Genomic DNA, 27747 nt, shown 5'->3' with positions numbered 1-27747 from the left:
AACCTATTTGAAATTAAAATTTAATTTTTAAAAAAAGTAAACGAACCAAATTCTTAAGATGACCTTCTTAACATAAACTAACTGAATTCTGAAGACAAGTTCTAAGCATCTAAAGTTAATATTAAATTGGAATCAAAGCAAGGCAATTTATCAATACTATTAATAATTGCAACCGTGTATAAGAGGTATTACACAAATCAAAACAAATTAAACTAAGGACTTGTATTAGAACAAATTTGAAAAATAATAATGCGAAAAGGAAAATATACAAATTTAAAAATTAATCTCTTTTTACTGAAACTCCAGTTCAGAACCCATCTGGGGAAAATGAATTAAAGCTTCACGAAAGTCGATTAATATCTTTCAAAAACATGTTTCATTCTTCTGGTTCATTTGAGATCAAGCACCGAAAAAGGTTCAATTAAATTTTAAATTTTCATTTTTGGCATTAGAATTCATATGTGAGCATTCAGACGTAAAAATGCAGAAATACTGATTGTATAGATACTTGATACATAGAATGTAGAATTCATAATGAATGAGAAACTTGGCAGTCGAGGTGGTTTTAATTCCATTTTCATTTAAATTTACATTTGAGGCCACAATTCACTTGGCACTGTAATCATGCCTATTTTCTGAACATTTTTTAATACTATTGCAACAGGAAAAGAACACAGCACAATAAAATGGCATCCATTCAGCAACGCAGATACAAGTGAAGTAAGCATTTATCCAGTATGGCAGTTCACCAAAGAGGAAGGTTTTGGTTTATGTTAGAAAGGTTTCAGTCCTCAGAGTTTAAGTTCTGAAATAACTACGTCATCAGCGTTATGCAAGCTTTGTAGCATATATCAATCCAGAAATGATGCTGTATAGAAATATTATTATTATTTTTAGAACAAAGAGGAAATAATCAAATTTAAAAAGAGCAATGAAAAGGCTATTACTAAGTTAAATTATAAAGAGGATTTACATATTTTTTATCTTGCATATATATATTTTTAGAGAATAAAGCAATGAAAAAAAAGTGTAGCAAAAAAAAAAAAAAAAAAAAAAAAAAACTCAACTAGTTTTTGAAGTCACTGATTCAATGTTACTTATTATTTCTGTTAAGAGCATTTTCAGTGAAATATTGTTTTTTAACTGCATAAGAGTTTCTTTTCCTTATGTAAATTTTGATAGAAACTCTCACTATTTGTGTAATTTTTTCAATATTTAATAATTTGTTATGAAAGTTCTTATTTGCTGTATTCTTCAAAATATTTTTGCTTAATTTTTCAGGTAACTTATACATTAGTTTGGACAAAAGAAGGAGCTGCAATGCCCGCACAAGCTACTGAGGCTAGTGGTGTCTTAGCTATACCTAATGTTAGACCTGAAGATACTGGAACTTATATTTGTACTGGGTCTGACCTTTCTAGTGTTGCACAGGACAGAGCAACCCTATTAGTTGAAGGTCAGATTTTTAACATTAACTGATTTCTCTGAAATATGTACCATGATTTTTTATTCCTGATGTAATTAATTTTGCTTTTAGTTTTTTAGATCTTAAATTTACAAACCTTTTGAGTAATTTAGTAATAGTTGTTTTAGTTGGCATTATTTGTAATTAGGACTATGTTTCTTCATAATACTATTCTTCGTTAGATGTGTGTAGCCCCACTCCCATTTTATGTATTGATTTTTAAATTCCATGGAAGCATAAATTTCTACCAGTTAGGCTTATGCATAATTTTACTTTGTCTTCCTGAAAATGTAGCTGTTAAGAACTTCAGAGATAATTGCTATACCCCAGAGAAGATACCAATCGCTGAGTAAAATAAATAAAAAAAAAAAAAAAAAAAAAAAAAAATTTCAAATAAAATTATATTTTCTATTAACCCCTTAACTCAATGGAATGCTTTCTTTGCTCATCCATAAAATTTGATCTTTGCAATAATTGTAGATGAAAAATGACTTATCAGAGACACAGGGCTGTCTTAATAGTTGAAGTTTCAATCACTTTCTAAGGGAAAATCTATTCAATACTTTATCATGGCAAAACTCTACTTTGAGGCAACAGACTACCTCAACATCATTTGTTGGAATAGTCACAGAAAATATTACAGGTGAGGACATCAGAAATCTATTAAAGATTGGTACTATGCTGCAACTGGATTTCCAAAGCTTCCCGTTTCAGCCCTAAGCTGTAGAATAGTGCATCAAATTGCACTTGATCAAACTTGTGATGGAAACATCTAAAACGGTGTGTAGGGCTAACACAAGAGACAGTTTGATTAGGACAACCCTGCTATCAAGATATATTATGCCAGCATTTTCCCAAAGAACTAACTTGAAAGTGCACTCTTTCGGATAAAAAATTTTAAATGACAAATATATTCACATTTGTTTACTAAAACCAAAAAGTAAAATTAACAAAAGTTACAAAATATTGCTATTTTTACAAAAAAAGAAAAAAAAAGTGTTTTTTAGGCTTTTTGCACAAACAATAAATAATCTGAAATACTGATATCTAATATACCTTGCTGCATTTGAAAGATGTCGTCAATTTGTCAGTCCCTACATCAGTATTTCTGCAACAGAAAAATACTCTAGATGTTGTACTTTACTAGAAAAAATAGTACTAGAAAATGCTGTAGATGTTAAAATTAGATTTTAAAAAATGAATTTTTCTACTAGATTTGTGCATGATGAAATAGACTATCATGTTCATATGTACACCCAATTTAATTTTTCTTAACTTTTTTGGTATACCTTGTCTTCTAAACTACTGCAATTTCCTGAAATGCTTTCCTGTGAAGTTTTGAAACAAAATTAACATAAATAAAGTTGCAAAATCAAAAGCCAAATTACTCAAGTCACCTGTATTTATCCATATTTCTATTAGCTATAGAAAAGATACAAATTCATGTTTTTGTTATTGATGGCCATAAAATTATCATTTAAGTTTGGATTGCAGGTGATTGTTGCTTTTATGACTGAATTATTAAGCAACTAGCATTTATAAGCATACTCTGTTTTAGAATGCAGATATGACCATAATGCTGAGGTTATGTTGCACTGAAGTTTATTGTTGCACATTATAGCTATATTTTATAGACTTTAAGATTATCTTTTTATAGTTAGTAGCTTTTTTTGTCTTGGGCATGAGTTATAAAATGTGAAGGAGTTAAACATAGCTGTTAAGAGCTGAAAATAAAATTATCATTAAAAATAGTTGCTACAGACTCTTGACTTGAAAAAAATGATGGAAAAGTCTAAAATAGCTATTTAAAAAAATAATTTTAAGTTTATTACATGCAAAGAATACAAATAGCACTCTAAATTTTAATTTTATGTTTAAAGCTATAGAAATAAGTTCATTTGTTGTCTTTTCAGCCAATAATTAATTATTTTAAAAATTTGGTGAGAGTACTAGAATCTGATCATTATTCTCTTTCCTACATTTTTCTTTTTAATATTTGTTTTTGATCTTCTTTACAACATGTTTTGCAAGGTTATCATATTGTAGTTTTACCCTTTTGGGTAATTTTATGTCAATTTTAGTATGATTCAGGATGTAAAAACTTTAAAAATTTTCTGATGTAAAAAACTTTAAATTTTTTCCCTGATTTAGTATTTATTTATTTAATTTGGCATCCGTGAGAGAGGTTTTTTTTTTATATTATGTATTTTCATCTCTTTTACGTGGTACCCAATTTTGTGTATTGTATTCTGAAGAGCTTATATTTTGTTTTCATTTTAATATAACTTAGTAATAAGCTTAACTTATTTAAAATTTTTCAGACAACTAAATGCTTATATGAAATTATCATAAATAGTACACCCAGACTGTCTAGATTATGATGCCTTTGGTGAAGAAGACATAGTAAAGTGTCTTTCAGTGATCAGTGATTTTTTAGTCTAATCTAAGTGTTGCTCTTATGTCTTGCATTTAACTTTCATATGCAGAGTGTTTTGCAGTAATAGCTTATTAAGCACAAATCAAACTGCAGTAATAGCTTAATTTGATTTGTGATGCATTATTTGCTTTAATTTTGCTATTATTTGATGCAAATATGTCATTTGAGATAATTTCCACATTTTTTTGTTCCTTCTTAATTTAATTTTATTGGAAATCTTTCTTGTTGAGAGAAGATATGCAGTCAAAAGTCTTTAATCCGGACTCGTCGGGACTTCAGCGATTCCGGATTATAGATCATCAGTTTAAATCTGGTAAGATGGCATGCAGAAATTATAAAATTAAAAATATGAAACCATAATTTGTGAAATAAAGAGCAATTATGATCTAAAAAGTATCAAAATTTACAAAAAAAAAAAAAAAAAAAAAAAAAAAAAAAAAAAAAAGCTTAATATTTATTTGTTTACTTTATTAAACATTTCTTTCAACGTGCGCATGCGTAAAGCATACATTACACATACTCAAAATTAGAAAATTGCAACCAGAAAACTATTTCATGTGTATTCATGATATTTATAATGACGAGGAATTTGATTTAAATCATATCAAAGACCGAGTACATCGAGATGAACATTTAGTAAGGAATTATAAGCCGAATAAAATAAAAACATCTGCCCTGAAGATAAGGATAGTGCTGACAGATCAACTTCCAGTTCATTCCCCCCCTCCCCCCCCTCGGCAGAGCAGCGTGAAATTGATAAGCATATTTCGGAATGGTTAGAGAATCAAAGGATATGCCTTTATCCATTTTTTGCATCAATTCCACATTTTGTTTGATGGACATCGAAACATGCTTTCCCTTTGTATTTTCAGCATCGGAAATTCTATTTGACATAATCGAAAATTCCAACTTACTTTTATAAAATTGCTCTAACAGTCTGCAAAAAATAATAAGCCGGATCCAATTCGAAGATTAAGGAACAACGCAATCTGCAACATTAAGTGAAATTGATAATTAGATAATTTTAGCTTAGCTTATACCGCTCGTTATACATTAAACGCGCATGCATAAACGAATTTTGCGCAAGCATACACACATATGGACATGCGTAAAGGTATTACGCACATGCGTCAAGGCATTTTACATTGACGCATGCGCAGAAAGTTTTTAGCTTTGAGGTCCGCATTATAGATCATTCCGGATTATGGGTGTCCGGATTAACGACTTTTGACTGTATTACACTAAATAACATTTTATTTACCTTAAATGTTTTCAATTGTGCATGCAAACACATGCATGTAATATACCAAGATTATTTATGCATTTTTAGAAAAAGTTTTATAGATTGAAAATGTTTAAATAAAAGGACTTTTCTTAATATACATTATCTAATTACTTTTCTTTGGTCTGTTAATCATTATCTTGGTTTCAGAGATTCTTATCTAAAATTAAAACAATTTTATATAGATTGAAAATAAGATTTGAATAAAAGGACCTTTTTTAATATACTTTATATGATTGCTTTTCTCTGATATGTTAATCATTATCTTGATTTCAGAGATTCTTATCTAAAATTAAATTCTTAAGCAGTGGTATTGTGTTTCATTTTTCTTTCCATAATGCTTCCAGTATTTTAAGTTTGCATTTAGAAAAAAATGTTTCTTTGTCATTCCAAACCACAGTAGCGACAGATGAAAACATCCAGGGACTTGAATGCTCTAACAGTCAAACAAAACAACTTATCATTCTTGCCATTTTTTCAAAAAAATATTTATTTAGTTGGTTATTTTTTAAATATTAATTAATTTTTGTATATTTTTTATATATAATCGTTTTATTGTGATAGAGACGTTTTGAATAAGAGCTTTGGGAATGAAAAGTCAAATTTTCTTTTTTAGAAATTAAATTTCTTCTTAAAATATATGCATTAAAATCTTTGAAAATATAAGAATTTTATTTTAGCATTTTAATCGTTTAGTATTACATTGTATGAAAAATTAATTATAAGTCCTTAATTGAAATATTTTGTTAAATTCTGTAAATAAGTTTTAGTTATTTTTTTTTTTTCTTTTTTTATAATAAATCATTTTTCTTATCGCAGTTATTTAGATCAATTCATGCTGTATCGGTTGCCTCAGTGTATTTTTATTTGCTATTAGCGGAATATTAATTCTAAAACATGCAATGTATTTAGACACATTTTAGACAAAAGAGCCTTTTTTAGCACTTTTAAAATTTAAATTTTAATTGACTGTTGACACATTGATATTTAATGTCTTTTTAATTCTTTGAATTGTTAAATTTTCTTCCCAAACTGGGAACACCACTGGAAATAGTTTAAAAAGACCATGTCTCCTTTAAACTTTCTTTTGTAGCTCTTTGTCCTAGTGTAAAAGAGAGTTTTAATACTTTTATCTGTTTTGTGAATAATGTGACTTATTATCAATACCAATATAATTATTTACAAGACATTTTTAATGACTAGCTAAGAATGTTCCTATTTGGAAATGAAAATTACAATATTATCTAAAACTTGTTACATACTAAATTTAGGTTATAAGTGATAAGTTCTTGTAAATAAATATTTTTAAATAGTGTATATTTTTTTCAGGAAAATGGTTCTAAAATAGATAAATAGCCTCTAGATATATACTTTTATGCAATCATTTCCTGAAAATTAATGTTTATAAAAATGTAATATGTTTGGCTGAACAACAACTCTTTGAAATTGCTAGTCTTTCCAAATCCTTACTGTACCCTTTGCGGTAACGACATCATTAGGAATGGCTACCATATTTCTTACTGCAAAGCTCTTCATGGAGCTACCTTGGTCAAATGGTACTGGAAGGCAAGAATTTGAATGAGCCAAGAGTTTCTTTTTTTGTATTTCGTTCTTTGTTTGTATTTTATTTGTTACTAATGCAGTAGTTCAACAATTACAATAATTCTCTACCATTGGAAATTGAAAAAATATCTGTAAGGCTGAAGTAACCATTCCCTGGATTAAATTTTTAAATTATAGGTTTTGTTTTTCTAAATCAAAAAGTAAAACTTAAAACTGTGTAATTTAACTTTAGGAACAGGTCATCCTACTCCACCCAGAGTAACCATCGAACCTCATTACCAAGAAGTAAAAGTTGGTGATCCTGTTGAATTCCGGTGTATTGCAGAAGGCTTCCCAGAACCTCAGCTTCGATGGACTGGTGGCCGGAATAACCAGATCAACCCTCAGGCTACTTTTGCTGGCGGCTTTTTCCGCATCCCATCTGCACGAAAAAGTGATGAGGCAGAATATTTCTGTTCTGCTACAAATTCTGCTGGATCTGAATCAATGCGAACTATTCTCTTAGTTCGAGGAGGTTAGTTGTAGTTGAATGATACTAGCACATGTGTTGTGAAACTTTCTCAAACTAACCTTTTATATTCTTCTTTTTCCGTGCATTGCCCCTTTAACTTCTCTATCCTTTTTTAAACCTTATTATATTTACTATTCTACTGGAATTACTGTCCTGTTATATAATCAGCTATATAGCAAAGTGGGATTTAATGTTCTTTTAAAAGCTATTTTATTTTATACTTAAGCTAATACTCACAGTTTAACAATACACATGCCTGAACAGGGCATCAAAATACTGAGTAGTAGCAGAAGTAATTCTTAACACCCTTCTCAATTTTAAATAGTATTAAACATTAAAATTGCATTATACGTCAAATTCCAAAAGTCAAGCTTTTTGGCATTGTTTATAAATTTTATGAAGGATGCAGCTTTAATCAGAATCTCCAAAATATTTTCTGAAGTTGGTACACTGCTAAAAAAAAAAAAAAAAAAAAAAAAAAAAAGGAGACAGTTCTATATCTCCTGTTCTACTAGGCCGATTCACGAAATTCAAATTGTGTTCTTCATGTCTCGAAAGCGTGACTTAGGATATATATTAGATTTATATATAGCAGTATTCTAACATACCTATTTTTACACAAAATCGGACGTTTTCTAAAATAACATAGCAATTTTTTTACATACAATCAAAAGTCGTTAATTCGGACATCCATAACCTGGAATGATCTATAATCCGGACCTCAAAGCTACAAACATTATGCGCATGCGTCGCGTTGACGTTTACACGTGCGTGTAAGACTTTTACGACTGCGAATATGCATGTGTGCATGCGCATAATACGTTTACGCATGCGCGTTTAATGTATAAAGGATGGTATAAGCTAAGCTAAAATTATCTAATTCAGTTAATGTTGCAGATTGTGTTGTTCCTTAATCTTCGAATTGGATCCGACTTATTATTTTTTGCAGACTGTTAGAGCAATTTTATAAAAGGAAGCTTGAACTTTCGATTATGTCAAATAGAATTTCCAATATATATTTACTAATATGTAAAGGATCTACAAAGCGGAAGTATGTTTCGAAGTCCATTAAACAGAAAGTGGAATTGCTGCAAAAAATGGATAAAGGCATATCCTTTGATTATCTAATCATTTCGAAATATGTTTATCAATTTCACGCTGCTCTGCGGGGGGAGGGAAATGACGCCGCGTGCAATGAATTGAAAGCTGATCTGTCAGCACTATCCTTATCTTCAGGGCAGATGTTTTTATTTTATTTGGCTTATAATTCCTTACTAAATGTAGTATTTCATCTTGATACACTCCGTCTTTGATATGATTTAAATCAAAGTTCCTCGACATTATAATTCGCTTCCGATAGTGAAGAATGTGACACAGAGGTTATTGAAAGCGAAAAAATTTCCATTGACAAATTAGTCCATATTCTCGACACAGCAATTATAGGACTTGAACAACGGAACTTCGTAACTAAACAAGAAATTATGTCTGTTTAATAGAATTAAAGAGAAAGTATTATCACATGAAACGAAGTAACTTAAACAACTTACATTGGAAGAAATGTTTAATAAAGTAAACAAATAAATATTAAGCTTTTTCTTTTTGTAAATTTAGATACCCTTTAGATCATAATTGTTCTTTTTTTCATAAATTACAGTTTCATATTTTTAATTTTATAATTTCTGCATGCTATATTATCAGATTTAAACTGGTGATCTATAATCCGGAATCGCCGAAGTACCAACGTGTCCGGATTAACGACTTTTGACTGTATTTCGATTCTACGACTCAAATTATGCCTAAATATTAAATTTTGTAAAATTTGGTGCGAAATTTGTGGAGAAATTCAACAATTTATGTTGCCGCTTTTTATTCAGTTTGTGCCAAAATTAGTTCACTTGGCAAACTTCTTAATATGTGACAACCCAATTTCATTTCCATTTTTACATAGTGAGTGAGAGGAAAAAAAAAGACTCAATCATTCCTTCTTTCAAATAATGTTCTTTATATTATATTTTTAATTATAATTGTTATTAATTTTAAGCAATTTTTTTCTTTTTCGAATTTTATTTTAATTGTTTACGTTGCATAGTTTCTTTCGAATAACTGTTTTAAAAATTTCTATTTACTCATTCGAACTGTGTAGTTTAAATCAAAGGTGCATCGTTTATTATTTTTGTTTTTTTTCAAATACAGAACTTTATACTATATTTTTAGTCATAGTCACTATTTTAGGTAATTTTTAAATTTTTAGATTTTTTTTGTTAGTGTTGCATTGTCTCTTCAGATAATTATTTTAAAATTTTCTATTTATTCATTCGAACTGAGCATTTTAAATATATTTATTAATATAAATTTTCCACAATTTGATTTTATTTATTTGAATTGTGTTTCTTTCGGAAGAATACTTTGTAACCCAGACTACGATGCTTTTGAAAACTGCATATAGTAAAAGAGAAAATACAGTAAAGCACACTCAACACGCCTTTCAATGTTCCGTTCAGAAAAGATATGCAAATAAGAGTGATGTATAACCGACATTTTAACTTAGGATGACTTGCATACACTGCTTTAAACAGTTTTTCTTCAGGCATTATGCTTTATTCTTGCTCTTTTTCTTCAGGCATTCTGCAAGCATATTAAAAAGTATCCAACTTTTCAAAACATCTTGGTATTTCTGACAATCATTTTAAATAAAGTTATCACCTTCCATTTCATAAAGGGCCCACAAACGGCCTAGCGGTAAAGTCGCTGAACACTGGTAGTTCACTCCGGGGTTCGAATCCCGGTAAACGTGCTGGTTGCATGGGCATTTTCGTGGATTTTCTGATGTGTAACATGTATGCCAGCTGGTTTCCCTTCTAGAAGTTCTTCACGAAGGCATCCTTCCTTTTAGGAAGATAGCCCTGCTTTGCCGTAACTTAATAATCCATTTCATCAGTATTTAAGTCAGAGCCTTTATCAATTTTTAGAGGTTAGCATTTTGAAAGTATGAGATGGAAGGAAAAGCTGGTTTCATCAAGAGGTTTTGGTTTATTTAATTATGACAAAGCACACTAGCGCTATCTGCCTAAGGGGAGGGATGCCTTCTTGGAGGACTTTCTAAGGAAAACTGGTTCGTATACACGTTACACATGGAGAAAACCACCAAAATGCCCATGCAGCCAGCCCGTTCGCGGGATTCGAACCTCGGACCGAACTACCAGTCTAAAATAGTCTAAAACCAGTCTCTCTTCACTTTAATCGGGAATGATATCGTTTTTGTCTTTTCTGTTAACACAAGCTCAATTGATGGTATTAGCTGGTGTACACGTCCAAGTGTTTTCTCTTTGAACACCTAAATTCTTTGAAGTATCCTGAAAGTATATTCAAAAGCATCCAACTTTTTGAAACATCTTGGTATGTCTGACAGCCGAATTTCCCTTCAAATTTTTACTTACTTTTCTCCCTAATTTTCTTCTACAGTTATTTTCAGTGCTCACACAAGAAAATTAAGATATTTCGATTGCTAGACTTCCATAAATTTTGCATTCTTGTGAATTTTTTTAAAATATCAATTGCATGAATTGCATTTCAGCTGGAGACAGTTTTTCACGTTCTAGACATTTTAACTATAAACAAAGTATAGAGCAAAGTCCAAAGGATAAATATTTTAGTTAAAAGATTTTTTGCTAAATAACAAAGAAGTAAAATAGTCCAGCAGTGTTTATTCTGTACCACCAATTGCCCGATTCTTATATCGGCTGAAACAATCTAAATCATATTAAAGATCATGTTTTTTTATACAATCTATAACATGAGAGAAAAATTAGCTTCTTAAAACATTCTTTCTAAGAGAATTAATATAAAAATTTATATTTATATATATATATATATATATTTAAAGCTGGGACTTGAACCGAACTGTCAAACTTTTAAAGTTTAATTTACATGGTGGTTATAATTGAAGTTCCACTTTGAAATGGTCATAAAAAGAAAACTACCAGACCAAATGTTATCAAACTTGGGAATCATGTAAAGGAGGTTATAAGAATTTATTTTCTGCGGGAAATAAAAGAGTTCAAAAACTCACCACCAGGGGGAAAATGGCACTGTATGCAATATTGTTAAATGAAATAAGACATGAAAATATGGGTTTAAAATGTGTTTAATAGTTTCCGAAACGTGTTACAAAGCATGTTCATTGTAGCATCCAGCATTTTCTGAAAGGAAGTTAAATCCTGTTACTGCATTCTCAACAGCAGCTCTTAGCATATCAGGAGGAATGTTACGGACATGTCGGTGTATCACATTTTTCATTTCTGCCAAATTGTTTAGATTATCACCATAAACAGTGCTTTTGAGATAATCCCATAGCCAAGAGGTTGAGGTCTGGTGGGAAGTGGGAAGTGTCGGCGTATAAGACATTCATTCGTAAAATGTTGCCTAACTAACTGTGCAACACCATGTGAGGTGGGACCCAGCCCTGCATAAAAATCCTAGTACTTAAAATGCCACGTTACTGCAGTTCATGTATCACGAAAGATTTTAACATTGATTCTTAAGCAAGCTGCAGTCACAGTGATCCAGATGTCAACTGCTCTTCAGAGAAAAATGGTTCAGTTATGAAACTAGCTGTCATTGCACACACAATGGTGTGGAATGACTGCTATGCAATCGAATGCAGTAGGAGAATGAAATGGAACTAGGTAGATAACATGAGGGATTTCTTTGGCCAAATCGACTAAAAGCGTTTTGAATCAGTATCTTTATGTTTTAAGTACGAATTCAGGCTTCAAAAATTACAAATTAGCGATCTGTAAGAAAACGATTTTCAGATTGTACGCACTTGTACGAGTGATTTGCGATTTCACATTTTATAATCGCTGATTCGTGGTTTTCAAGGACGAATTTCTCTCTTACACGGATGGTGCACTTGACTTTTATCAAATTTAAAGCCTTTAAATGGTGTCAACTTACTTCAAAGTTTCTTAATGGTATACAACATATTCAACCCGTATAACGAAAGGTTAAGTTAGATTCTGACCCATATTTTTTTTAACAATATTGCATCCAGCGCCATTTCCCCCCCCCTTGTGTTAAGGTTTCAAACTTTCTTTTTTTCATGGAAAATAAATTTCCATGACCTCCTTTACACGGTTACCAAATTTGATAACATTTGGTCCAGTAGTTTTCCTTTTATGACCGTTTCAAAGTGGAACTTTAATTATAACCACCCTGTATATTATTAAATTTTAATTTGAAGCTATGCGTTATATGTATACCATGCATAAGATTTTCGCTTTTATGAAAAAAAATAAAGAATCGAAGCAAATATTCTTAGGATAATGGATCAAAACTGAAAAAATTTCCCCTCTCTCCGAAAATAAAATATTGAAACTTCGACCTTGAATTTATTGGATTATCGAAATATTCAATTTGACTTATCTTCTAAGTCCTAGTTCCAACAATAATTCCGTCAAAAATTCTGAATTACTGAAGCTGAAGTAAAATGTTTAGTATATATTCACTGTATGTTAATAAAGTAATCAGAGTGTAATAAAAATAGATTATAGAATTTATGCTACTGCAACTTCTTGTCTGAATGCACAACATGTAATGGAAGAGAAGGCTTGTAGAGATCTATTTTTGACATGCCTCTAAAAGTAGATGTCATACTCCTTTTTGTCTCTTCAATGTCAAAAAACTTTCCTTTGAGAGGCAACTTTAGTTTTGGGGAAAGAAAAAAAAAATCACAAGAAGACAAATTTGTAGAACATGCAGAAAAACTGAGTACACATACTTATTTTCAGGAAACAAGCGGTTCTCTGATTGGTTATTGAGTAATGAAAAGATGCATTGTTATACAACACAAAACATTTGGAATACATTTTCTGACTGAATAACGTAAGATTAAAAGTTATCTGCTTAATTCACAGCCATTTACAAGTCGCCTACTCGGGCAATCGCAGAATCGTTTTGATCCTGAGCTTGTAAGACAAACCTAATATCACTGGATTTAAACACTTTAATCTTCCGAGAACGTTCCTTCTTTAGCTCATATTCCAAGAATATTAAGTGAATACAATTATTGCAAAAGAAATTGAATATTCATTTGCACTACGGCTTGGTAGTTTACTAACGAGTTAACAAAAATTCTGCTTTTTGTGTCTAAGAATGCAACAATATTTTAAATATTTACAAATAAAATATTAAATTGGAGATTTAATTGGAGCCTCACCAGTTGCCTAGCATTTGAAGATTGTTGAATACTAATTGTTTGTTGCGAAGTCTAACCCAGGCTGTATGGTTGGTTTTCGTAGTTTTTTAGGTTCTCTTTACAAAGATTCTCTATGAAAGCATCTTAATCAAATAGTTCCCATGTTCTTTCTATGTTCAAATAACCAACTAACCTAGTTTAAGCGCAATTTCCAAGTGAAGTTACTAGTAAAATCCGAATACTCATTAAAAATCATGCAGGTTGCCAATCAGGAGTAACATGAAAGATACGGTGCCAATAATTGAATTGCTGTTCTGGTACGCTGTTTCTAAACTTAGATGGTCATTCCTTAATTAGATATAATTGATTTGTAACTTCTGCTAGAGCTGATGGTAAGAATTGAAGTGTAAATAAATAATATCGTGTGCAATTTTGATTAATATAAAATTAGAAATATTTGCATAGAAAAATATTTGCATTCAGACAGAAAGTTTTTTGAAATATTTGCAATTACTTTATAAGAAGGATTTATTAATAACCATAATAATTACTTATTGTATTACTGATAATTAGAATTCAGTTCTTGACAATTACATTCTAAATTAGAATTTTAAGGATATAATGAAAATACGCTACGCATAAAAATACATTTTAGGATAGAAAATGAGTTGATTATTTATTCTTAAATTCATTTAATAAACATCATACTATCGTTGTTAATTGAATCCAGAATGTTGTGTGTCATGTATATAATTATTCTTACTTGTCCACAGAATCTGCTGGCTTATCCAGCCATTAAGTAGCTGCAGATCATTTCTACATAACCATTGAACTTCCATTAATTCATTCTCTAGAGGGTTGTATGTTTATACCATAATTTGGTTCTTATATAAATGATTATTCTAAATCTTATGTTTCTATAAAAATATACTGTGCTTTAAAAATATTGATGATAGTATCAGCTGCTCTTTCCGCCACTTCATAAGCAACAGCTTGTTTAGAAATAAATTGTGCAGTTAATGTCATAAAATTCAAATAAACATCAAACGAAAGTTCTTAGTTTTAGACGATTCTATTTAAACGAAGTAAAGTAGCAGACAATAAAACGCCGAAGATAAAAATTTACTCTTACAAATATTTTTTAAAAAAGGAAAAAGAGAGAAATTTAAAAAAATAGGTAAAAATTTGAATAATATCATCTATAATTAAAAAAAAATTGCTTTTCTTATAGTATTAATGACTATTTATTATGCATTATTGAAGGAAAACATTTCATATAATTAATTCTCCGTAAAATTTTATTTGAAATTTAAGTTTAAAAGTAGCTGTGGCAATTCATTATGTTACAAAAGTCTATAAACCACATTTGGCGTTATTATCGCTCAAAAAAAAAGATGCCAAATTTCAAAACACAAAAATATGTAAATTCGTATACATCTTAGAAAATTTTGAATAAAAAAAGTCTAATTTTTTGCAGGTATGCTTAGAAATACACCTTCTTAAAGATGATGGTAAAAATTTTATAGGTTATAATTCAAATTTTTTTTCGAAAAATGTATAAAAATCATTTTAAAATAGAAATTTAAAAAATAAAACACAAAAAATGGGTAAATTTTATTTGGAATGAACCTAAATTTCGAAATGTGAAAGTAAAAATCTAAAAAGTTTCACAAAAAAAAAAGAGATATTAATAAATATTTGTCAAATTCAATTAACATTGAGGAGCTAAATTTTTTAGAGCTAATATTTTAAAAACTACTCGTACGATTTTTACAAAACTTGGCATTCTGGCATAATTTGAGTCGTAGAATCAAAATATGGAAAAAAATTGATATGTTATTTCAGAAAAAGTCAGATTTTGTGTCAAAATACCTATGTTAGAATAGAATAGTGATAAAAATCTAATATATATCCTAAGTCGCACTTTCGAGACATGAAAAACGCAGTTTGAATTTTATCAATCGGCCCAGTAGAACGGGAGATATAGCACTGTCCCATTTATTTATTTATTTATTTATTTTGAGCAGTGTACATAATCCTCATTAATTACTCCTTTAGCTACCAAATTTTTATTAAAGTGATATCTGATATCAATATGCGCTTTGAGCTCTTACATTTTCATAACTTTGTTAAATGTTGCACCCAGATTGCCTAAAATTAAATGACCACTGAAATGCTTGTTATGTTCATATCAGCTGCAATTCTAGCTAAGAAAAAAATTTTAGCTTAAGTTACAGATGCGTCAGTATATTCTGCTTCATGAGATAATATACAGAGTTTCATGAGATAAAATACAGAGTTTTTTTTTTTTTTTTTTTTTTTTTTTTTTTTTTTTTTTTTTTTTTTTTAAACCATTTCAGTGGATTTCTGTAGTAGAATACTGCATATCCTGAAACAATTTTGTTTTTGGTAGACTTATTACCAGCCTAATCTAAGTCTGAAAAATCCTTCCAATCTGTGTTTTCCTTTTTTGTTTAGCAGTGTCAAGGCTAATGTTTCTTTCAGATATCTCAAAACTCTTTTTGTCTGCTATCCATATTGATATTGTTGGCTTATCTTAAATACTCACTAAGATACAGTAAAAGAAATATCTGATCTCTCTTGTGAAGTATGCATGAAACTACCAATCACTTTACGATGTGGCTCATTCAGTTTACAATGAAATTTAAAATGTTTTTTTATAGTGATAATTGTTACATATTTTTTCTGAATTTCCTGTGATCCATTTTCTTTTCAGAAAATATGAAAAATTACTGCAACTAAAGGTAGAGAAATTTAGAACATAGAGAATATTACCATGTTGATTGTAGGGAGAAATCACTGAACTGATATTGCTGTTTTTCATTTATACTGAAGTTCCTTGATGTGCAAATCTGCAACTTTTTGCAATGCCATTCTTTGCAGCCTATCCTTGAAAACCTGAGTCTAGTATTTGCTTTAACAAAATAATATATTGACATATAAAAAATCAGTATTGAAATGAACATAAGATGTGACATTGTATACCATAGTTTGAAAATTTGGGCAACATTCAACTGGCTTACGATCATATGACTAAAAATCGTGAAAATGAGAGAGGGGATTACTTCATTTTTGTGGGGAATTTTTCATATTGGTCTTTTGATAAAATTTTTCTCTTTTTTATTTATTATTTTTTTCTTTTTAATTAATTTTATTTTTAAGATTTTAAAAACATGAGATGCTGATATAAAAGTAGGCCAAAAAAAGCAACTTCAAACCAATGTAGATTTTATTTGGGCAGAGGGAACTTCTGATTTCAAAAGCAATCTAACATAAATCTTTTTTTTTTTTTTTTTTTTTTTTTTTTGTGGCAAGTGTAAAATATACTTCATTCAAACCCTACGCTAATCTAAGATTGCTTTTTTATCTAACTGTAAAATTTACATTGGCATGTTTCTATTCTAATTACATTGACTTTTTTTTTAAAATGGAAGCATGAAGTATGCTAGCCTAGTAGAAGTAGCTAGTTCTAAAGATGGCATTAATGAAAATTGTTTGGACCTCAAAAGTCTGGTATTTCAAGGAATTAAATACTTCCATGAAGTTATTTTGCAGTTTTATTTTAAACATATTGATCTCCATTGAAATTCCCAATTTTTGACTGGGCATCATTGTAAGCTTATTATCAGAATTAATCAATGTTCTTAAAATAAATTGACATTTAGAAATTAAAATGTGGAAAATATGCACTGTGTAAAAAAGTGGAAAATATGCACTGTGTTGTAGTTTTATTGCATTTTTTCAGTGATTTTATTTTTAATTTTAGAAGGACCAGCGAGCGGAGAAGAGCCCCAACTCACAATATCTCCTTCTACATATGAAGCTCAGAGACTTGAAACTGTTAAATTTCAGTGCCGTGTAACTGCTACTCCTACACCATCAATAACTTGGTCCTTTTCTGGTGGTCAGCTGCCTGAAGACAGCAGTCAACTGGGTGGTACTTTGACATTACCACGGGTTACAGAAAGCCATCAAGGTGTTTATGTGTGTACAGCTAGCAATGTCCATGGTACAGCTCAAGCCCAGGCTCGATTGTTGATTGCATCACGTATGACTTTTATTTATTTTGTTGTTTAAAAAATTCCCCCTCCCCTTTTTTTTTTTTTTTTTTTCCCCAACCCATTATAGATTACAGCTATCTGGAGCAATTGTTTTACGGAAAATTTGTTTATTGAGATACGTAAAGAAACTGAGTTTTAAACATGGTATAAACTTTTTAATATGGTTATTCCAAATTTTTTTTCTTTTTGTTTCAACTGTGCCATAAGTTCTAACTTGTGATTTAAGGCCTCATTCAATTGAAACAGCGATGATTGCTCAAACAGCGATCGTTGTATCAAGCATTAGCGATCACTTTTGAAAACGAGTGATTTTTCATATTCATTTGAAACACTTTCCTACCAGTCGAACTCGTAGGGGTTGCCAGACGTTACTTGATGCGCGATGCTGTTTGTCACGTGGTCGGAAGTTGCGTTGGTTTCAAAATAACCAATGAAAGAGCTACTAGATGTGCAGGTTGACTCCTCATAACAGTTCTTTAGGGTTGCAGCTCAGGTTTGGTGTGCCCTCTTTGGCTTTTCAGCGCTATTGTTTCAAATTTGGATCCATGAAAATTCTTCAAAGGTATCATTTTATTTTAATTCCTTTATGAAAACAAATAACATAAGAGACACATTCCATTCACATAAATCATATACATGTGAAAAACATAGGTCAAGTAAGTTTTACGTGCATACTGAAAAAAAAAGTGATTCAAAAGACCTTTTAAAGCAAAAGAAAAGAAAAATGTACCTAGTTCTATTAACAACTCAAAAAATACAATGTAATATATTCTAAACGGAAAATTATATAATACATAATGATGTAAATTACATATATTTAATAAATACATAAAACTCTATAATGAATAATGTTCATAACTATATAATAAACACCAACACATATCACATCATGGTACATAACACTGCTATGAAAAAAAAATTTAATTAGAAACATACCTTTTATATTTATTCGATAACATAGACGAATAAAACATAAAGATGACAAGAAGTTATGAAAACATGTTATGCAACTTAAGAAACAGTAAGAAGCCTTTTAAGTTATTTTAATATCATAAGGCACTGATTAGGAAGCAAATATCATTTTTTCATTCTTTTACATCAGTAATAAGTTTTTCATTAAAAACTTTAGCAGTGAAAGCCAAAACAAATTTATTATTGGCGCCTCTGATACAAGGTCACACAAAAATAAACTTTATTTAGCAAATTTCTAAAACATTAAAATCAAAAGTAGTAAATTACAGTAACATATATTATTAAATTATTTTAATTACAAATACAAATTGTCTGAATTAAATTAAGAATAAGTGACTAAGGTTGTACAGCATTTTAAAACATATTTTATGTTGATACATTGGAAATAAATTATCAGCAATCGCAGTTAAATGAAAAAGCTGGAAATATAGTCTACATGATGTATAAATATGGTCAAAATTATTTGTTAAATATCTAAATTGATGCTTACCTTCTTCAAAATGAATATAAATACGATATATTTATGTTACTTTAAGGGAAACATTATATAATGCATAATTTCAATCCAATGTTTACATTTTTTTTTTTTTTTTTTACATTGGAGGCCGACTGACAGATTTGGCGACAATATAATAGGGTCAAAATAACATACGATTTTAAACCATGAAACCAGCATTAAAATTTAAATAAAAAGTGCACTTCATAGTTATAATCACACACAAAATTGAAATCAAATGTAAAATATAATTATTTAAACTTTGTCCTTTCGCAATAACAATAAAAAAAATCACATCAGCATCTACTTATCGCTGTTGGTATCTGTGTATTGACTATACACATTCTGATATTCATTTTGTACATATAAATCAGTTTGTCATTAATTGCAATACTTAAATGATAATACACATTTCGCTGAAACATGAACATTTATTTTTTTAACAATTATGAAAACATACGAAGCTGAACTTACTTCAAAAGCTCACGGTCTTGCGATCGGAATCTATTCCAAAGGACAAGAATTAATTACCCATTTTCTTCGTATTTCTTCATTTCTCAGGAAACAGAACATACTAAAGTTATTTCTGGAACGATATGAATAATTTGATGCAGTGCATACACGCATATTTCTCGGAATTAGGTGGCAATCCATCACCACAAATGTAAACAACACAACGCTAAATCAATGTCTACTAGCAACAAGTGCCCTTAATTTGGATACAACACAGATGATGAGTTGGCTCCCCTTGCATAAGAAACAGTAAGAAGCCTTTTAATACACCCTATACTTTTATATAAGTTGCTGCTCACTCAGCAGATCTAAAGCATTTTCTTTAGCACACTTGATTTCTGTCCTCGTGAAAGCACAAACAACACAGCCGCCATATTGATTCAATCGTTTATCGATGAGGAATGATGGGTTCCAAGTGTTCGCTATGAGAACGATCGATCGCGAGCTCAGAGTGATCGTTATGTTTCAATTGAATACCAAAACAGCAAAATCAATCGCAACTGAAGACGTATGACGACTAACGATCACTAAATGCTTCAATTGAATGAGGCCTTTAGAGTTTGAGACAAAATAGTATTTTCTAAAGCAAACCTGTCAAAGTAGCTGAAAAACAAAAAAATTGCTTAAAACCAAACAGCAAGAAATTTCTATGTAGTTGAGAATTCTTCCATTAGGTAATCTGTAAGTGTGCTGGTCCATGGTGTGTAATTATTTTTTTCTTGACTGCATACAGAATTATATTTTTATAAATTTTGATATATTTTCTTAAATTAAAAAAATATCATTTAATCAATAGAAGTCTTCTTCACAGTAAAGAATTTACACCCCCAGTGTCTTTTCTGCACAGTGGTACTAGTCCATAGACATGGTCAATTTCTCTTTATTCTCATTAACTTTAAGGGCAAATGTTTTTGCATCATTGTTGTCGATTCAACGTTTGAAAATAATATTGCAAGTTTGTGTAGAATTATTATTTTACAATGATTTATTACAGACAAATGAGTATATTGCTTTGTACTTTGCATCTTATTTATCAAATGAAATATGAATAGCATTTTTTTAAAATTTCATTGTTTATTTAAAAAATAATATTTTGTATTCATCTTATGTATGGAAAGAATAATAATGTTTATTCCTATCAATTTTTAAAGGTCGTAGTCCACCTACTGCTCGTGTAGAACCAGAAAGACAAACTATTATGCAAGGCTCTTCTGGAGAGCTTAGATGTATTGTTAGTGGAATACCTAAACCAACTGTTAGCTGGAGTAAAGTTGGTGCGGATCTCTCTAATCGCCATAGGGTATGTGTCAAAATGGTTGTATGCTATTTTTGCCTCTAAGTGAAATTTAATATGAGAATAAATATTGATTTTTAAGATTAAAATCTGAAAAGGTCTGACACACACAGACACATCTGAATCTTGACTGCTAACATTGTTATAAAATAATCAAAATAATTTTCAAAACTAATGTATTACTTCTAAATCAAAAATCATAAAATTCCAGAAAAAAATATTCTTTATGCTTTCTTATATATTTGTACCTAAAGGACTTCAGAAGTATATTTGAAGTGGATAGGAAAAAGCTATGTTTTTTCTATTGAATATATTCAATGTTGTGACTTTTATTTCAAGTATTTTTAGAGTCTCTTAAAAGAATTTATGAAAAATTACCAGTCATAAGATTCAAGTATAGTCAATAAATATATTTCCTTGAAATTTAAACTTGCAAGTTTAGAAAGAGAAAAAATTAGTTTAAGTGAACTATATATATATATATATAGATATAGATATGCATGCACACATAAAACAGACAAGTATGTATATATATATGTGTGTGTGTGTGTGTGTGTGTGTGTGTGTATGGTTTCTGGAAGAATGAGCTATAGTTGCAAACAATTTGGTGAAGGTTTTCCTGCATTGATTCAAAGATGACATTTATAGGCAAATGCGGTTGGAGACAAGACATAATTTATTGTAGGACAATTAGTTCTTGGAGTATATTTTAGAGTTTGGTACGTCTAGCAATTAGCAATTAGCATCCGAACTCTTGGTAGAAGTTAAGCAGATTATTAATAAATCTAAAATAATAAGTCTTGAGAAGGGTGTAAAAGGCCCTTTTATTAAAACTAAAGGAGAACAGAGGACACACCTGGTGCTTACAACTCAACTCAACCAACACTTACGGTGAGTTAACTTAAAATAACAGTCAAATGTAAAACTTAAATTCAAGTAACTAGTAGCTAACGGCTACATAATTCAATTTAATGTGAATATCGCTCACAAACCTAACCTGTGAAGATATTCAAATATCAACAATTATAATGCAAGTTTGAAGACTACAAATCTTATCTGAGCTAGCAACAACTTAGTAATGTAGACTTGAGAGGCAGAACATGCTCTGTCTTCCAGTGTAAAAACCTCAGTTTAAATACACTCGAGCTAATTTACATTTTGGCATGGAAATGGAAAGAAGTGACAGTAAAAGTATAAATTATAATAAATGGTTAATTAAAATATTAAAAGCCCTATGACATATTCTCATTCACACATTATTGTGGGTGTGATATTCACCCCACAATTCTGTATAGCTTAGCACATCTTTACACAATTGACAACACAGAGAAAACGGCAATGCTCGTTATTACAGCAAGACAGCAGGGAAATAAGTAAAACATTCAGAAATGGTGTGGGAGCTTATATAACAGCTGACTGGGGAAAAACATTACAGTTATGTTGCTGTAATATCTAAGTATGAAGCACCCTTTTTTAATCACACTGTATGTTTTGCAAACCACATACATTAATCTTAACTATACATTTGTTACATTTTTATTTTCTTGCAATAGAACCGCAGGTTCACTGCTTTAAAAGTACAGGAAATTTAAAAAATTAAACTAAATTAAAAAAAAAGAACACTCTAACAGAAATGTAACTAGATTCAGAAACAAATTACTTTAACATGCCTGAAATCCATTATTTTGCTCAGAATAATTTGTCTGAAAGAAATAATTATAAATATTAGTCAAAGGCTTAGTCAGGTCAAAGTAGTAAGGGTCATCTTGTCTAAACCTTTTTAATTGATGAAAACAAATGTTTCCTTTATCATAAAGTGATTCAGTTCCCTTTATCAAAAATCAAATGAAACAGGAAAGAGAGAATCAGTAAGGGAAGGCAGTGGATGTAACAATGCCATTTCGAGCTGGGGTGAAACAGGAAAGGATAAAACAGTATTACATCAAAGAAATTTCTTCCTCCCTCTCGTTCTTGAAAATTTTACAGAAAATTATTAATCTACTGGATATATATATATATATTAATAATGTAGACCTGCTAAAGGTAGATGATGTGTCACACTTTCCAGTTCACTTCTATCTCTATTATTCATTATATTTCTTAAAATGTAAACTCTCAAAGATGTGGAGTGCAGATTGCACTCATAATGATGTGTAAATCAAAATATGTGTCTTAAGAATTATTTTATACAGAAGTAAAATGTGGTGGCTTTCTACTACATAATTATGCATTTTTTAAGCCGTCACCATCTACAGTCATTGGCATTCATTAAAATTATTTCGGTCTTCTCTCCCTCCTTCCTGAATTAATATAATGTAAACGGACAGCACAATACAAAATTTAAACTATATTACTTTATTAACTAAACTATTGTAATTAAATAAGAAAACTGGCTAGCTAGGATTTGGTGCAAAGTTACTGTTCAACCCCACAAGAATGTGATAGTTCATACACAGTTCACAGGATGTTTATGCACGTAACCCATTTTGCTGGATAGTTTCTGCACACACTATATTCCATCATCTCTGGCACAAATATCCTCAAATGCTGGTCTTTTTCACCCAGCATTTGACATTTGGTAGGCCATTATGGGAGAATGTGAATTTCATGAATGTGATCATAAAAAAAAAAAAAAAAAAAAAAAAAAAAAAATATTTTTGTAATAACCTCAGATAAAACAGATTATCTGAGGTTATTTGCACATTCTTTGTAATTATCTCTTGTATAACAGCTAGCTTTTTCTCCCACTTCCCTCTCCATAGTTTAAACATAGAATTGCTGTATTAGTATACTTTACTTTGAATTATTTCATGTATCGTAAGAATGCTTTCATGAAGACAAGCAAACATACAGTGCTAAATGTTAAATTAATTTTTCTTAAAAGAAAATTAAAATTTAGTGTTATCAACCACCAATAATTAATAGTTTGTGTACAGTAGCCATGGGAACTGGTGAAAGCAAGCTGATTCTTCTCATAGAGCAAATGCAGTTTGATCTCCTCTCATTATAAGTGAAAACCTGATTATTCTTGAATGGTGTGGGTCTCTTGAGGAGGTAAAATTATGTCTCTTTTATGCATTTGAATGTTAGGTAATATATATGTGGGAGAATTATTACATCAAATGTTAGAGTCTAGCCTAGGTCTCGAGTCCATTGATGGTATGCCATTGATATATATATATATATATATAATGTGTGTGTAAGGTGCATTAATAAAGAAAGAGGTGAAAACTATGCTGAGAAATAAATATTCCAGGCCAAGTGTCTAAGAAGTTACAGTGTGGAGAGGAAAGTCCGATACAAGTATAAGATCTGAGAGAAAGTTTAGCTATATGTTGAAATAAGCAGAAGATGCAGAACTAATCAATCATGGAGAGAATTGCACATCACTCAAATGGTAAATGAATGGGGGGAAAAAGGATTTGATGATCACTTTTGTCAAACAACCAGTATTATGATATTGTAAAGCATGCCAGGATGCCATTGTGCAAAAATAAATCAGATTATTCACCATGATAGATGCATAACAACAGAGAAAATTGCTGATGTTATCTACTTTAAGCATTAGATTTGTTCATGAGATGGTTGCAAAGAAATTAGACTTATGTAAAGTATGTTCCTTAATCAAAGTGTTTCACAGTTTAATGGAGAAGAAAAGGCTTGTTGTATGGCAATGCATCTTGGTATCTGCAACAATATGCCACAGAAGAGGATCACAAATCCTGCCATGGATAGTTGCTACAATGAAGCATTTTGAATTGAAATAAAAATGCCAGTTTGTCTGGTGGAAACTTTCAGATTCTTCTCTACCCAGAAAATTCAACATAAGTTACATTAGTGACAGAATAAGGTTATGTTGATAATTCTTCTTTGATCTGGAAAATCACCACCATTTGCTAACTTCATGAGCAGAGCTATAGTAAATGCACAGTGTTTTAGGGCAGCATTGACATCCTTGCAATAATGATCAGATCAACAGAACTGGGAAGTTTTCACTTGGCATTCTTCTTCATAATAATATTGAATTTCATATGCTAAATGCCACAATATTTACTAAGAAAAATCAACTAGGAAGTCTTTCACCATACTTCAGTTATTGCTCTTTCCTTTACTGTATTCCTCAATCTCCTCTTCCTTTTACCCTGTGATTTCACAGTTTTTGGTGAGCTAAAGCAAGCTTTAGGAAGGCAGAAATTCCTGACAAATGACAATGTAATGGAGAAAATTAGAAAAGTTCCCAGAAATGCCTAAGGACTTTAACAGGAACACCAGTGTACATTTGGTGTCATGTTTGAATAAATATTTAAATAACAGTATAAGTATTAAATCACTGTTGTTATAGAATCATAGACTGGTTTTTATTGAAGTAATTTTTTATGTAATTATTTTCTTAAATGCATCAGTATCTCAGTATTATATAAATCAAGTTATATAAAAGTAGTCAATAACTGTCTTTCAGTATACGATGATAGTGAATACTTGTTGTATTCAGTATTCAATATCAGATGATCAATATCTGTAATCAGGAAATATGTTGCAGTTAATACTATTATATCAATTACAATTAAGTATTTATATATCTCAGTATCTTGAAAATACTTTTGTTAGTTATTTTCTTTATTTGCATTGATAGCAATATGTGTGAGAAGTTTAACAAAAGACCTATAATGAAATTTCAGACTGGAAAGTTTTTTTTTTTCCTCTTATAGATTGAAGATGATAATTTATATATATCAGATGTTACTGTTGAAGACAGAGGTCTATATGTTTGTCGAGCTGAAAATAGAGATGGGTCAGCTCAAGCTTCTGCTATAGTGGAAGTTGAAAGTATGTGTTTTGTTAACACTTTTTTAACTTACCGTACTTTAAAATCTTTTTTACTTACTTTAAAAATTCCGTTTACCTGTTCATTGTTTTTGTTGTATTAAAACATTAATGTATTATACTTCTAGTGAGAGATATTATCTGTAAAAATGTTAATGTCTTTTAAAAGTCTAAAATCATATTATTTAACAAAAGAACATTGTTATTTTCATTTTTTGAAATCCTGGACGACTGTTAAAACAGCAGTAAAATTTGCATTTCTTTTTGATGGATATATGATTTTTAATATACTGAAAAGAACATTATTTGAATTGCAGAGGGATTATTCATTTTCTAAAATCAGTCAGTCAAAATCAACTAGACTGTATCAGGCACTTGCATAATATCTTAATGGCGATGAAAGTATATAGGCACCCTATTGATAGCAAACTTATGCTGTGAATACATATATGCAAAATAAATTAAAATACATAATACAGTTTAAAATTCATCCCATATTCAGTTGGAATAAACCGTGTGAAAAACCCAAAACCAGGAGCACAGTGCAAACACTGCAAGAAAAAAAAGAGGCAAAACATACCAAAACTAAAAAATGAAGTATAAAATTTGCATCTTTTACTGAATCATCATCAAGTAATTGGTGCATTGAAAGAAATAAAATATCAGCCCGTCTCTTAACCAATAAAGACATAAAGTGTAAAACTTGAAATAATTTCAGAAAAGCAGTCAACATAAGTGGGTTTTAGCATTAATAAACCAAAGTAATAATTGCAAAATTATAGCATCAAAAACATCAACAAATAAAAAAAGTCATAAAAGTATTATTTTAAACTGGCGAAGACAAAAAAACAAGAGATGCAAATCAAAGCAATCTAGTATATGTAAATTTTCAAATTATGCAAGCTGAGATAAAAATGTTAATAAATCTTATGATCAAAATCGTAAAGCAATAAAGCTTAAAAATCTAACAATTTTTAGTTAAAGTAAAAAGCATGTAAAGCAAAAGTAATCCAACTTATAAAGAATTAATAAATGAAAATTTGATCTAAATATATATACATAAAATAAGAAAATTTAAAAAGAAGAGCTAGTTTTTAAAATATGTAACATTAAATCAACAAAAGTTTTGAAAAAGAAAATATATTCTACCTATTATAATACAGGAGAAATCCATAAATCCGCAAAGCTTGGGACCAGAGGTTGTGTGGATTTCTGGACAGAAAAGATAAATCATAATATTTAGACTAAAAGTGTAGAATAAATGAGGCGTATTAGATACATTTAATTAAATTATTATATACATTATTGCAATAACTTATTATATGCATTAAATTATTATTGCATATATAAATTGATTATATTATTCATTGTATTATATATACGCAGCATCGAGGTTTGCCGATTTCACCTCATGCAAAGATTTCCGGTGTTAGAATCACTGTTGCTGTAGAATTTCAACAGCTTTTCTTTATTTTTCTGTATATCATACACAATTGTATCGCAATTCCATGTGATTCTGCTGTAATCCGAGGAGTAGCACCTGTCTCCATCTTTTGCAGAATTTGCATTACTGTCAATGCAACGTGTTTACGTTTTTAAACGTTGCAAGCAGTAAAATCATGAGTGTGTTTCGTATCTGTAATTGTATTAAAAAGGGCTGAAATTTAAAATATTCTTAATTTAACCACAAATTATCCAAAGCATTAATTTAAACAGATGAATATTAATAAAAATAACTTGGAAAAACTTCTATTGTAACATTAATATGGTATAGTAAAAATTAATAATTCGTAAAAGGGAAAAAGCATTGAATTACTTGGATTATAAATCTTAGAAGAAATTCGAAAGTAACTGCCATAAAATTAAGTGAAGAATAAGTTTGCTTCATTTCAACATAACATTTAGTTCAATGATCTATAGTATTTAGTACCCAAATAATATTTTTTTTTTAAATCAACGACAGAGAAAAATCGATTTTGAACTGCTTTTTACTTTGTATTTATTCATTTATATCTAAAGTATATTTTTAATGTATATAACACAATAACATCATATAAGAGTATGAAACCAAAATATTTTTTACATAAAAGTGACAAGATTGGAACCTTAACC

At 29.9% G+C, this 27747-nt stretch overlaps 1 protein-coding gene across 27 annotated transcripts in view; it reads left to right on the top strand.

Moving 5' to 3' along the window:
• trol (terribly reduced optic lobes) overlaps positions 1-27747 on the top strand; it is a 743500-nt gene that overhangs the window by 632080 nt on the left and 83673 nt on the right. For all 27 annotated transcript variants that reach the window (XM_085823935.1, XM_085823887.1, XM_085823928.1 and 24 more), the window contains 5 exons: positions 1282-1456; positions 6980-7261; positions 17242-17523; positions 20669-20817; positions 25521-25638. In XM_085823935.1, the coding sequence (XP_085680061.1) occupies positions 1282-1456; positions 6980-7261; positions 17242-17523; positions 20669-20817; positions 25521-25638 (1006 nt within the window). The remainder of the gene's footprint in view (positions 1-1281; positions 1457-6979; positions 7262-17241; positions 17524-20668; positions 20818-25520; positions 25639-27747) is intronic.

This window comes from Stegodyphus dumicola, chromosome 1, assembly GCF_044657685.1.
Source record: "Stegodyphus dumicola isolate Sdum_Otavi_A_Nest chromosome 1, ASM4465768v1".
NCBI lineage: Eukaryota > Metazoa > Arthropoda > Arachnida > Araneae > Eresidae > Stegodyphus > Stegodyphus dumicola.
This window is presented reverse-complemented; position numbering and strand designations above follow the sequence as displayed.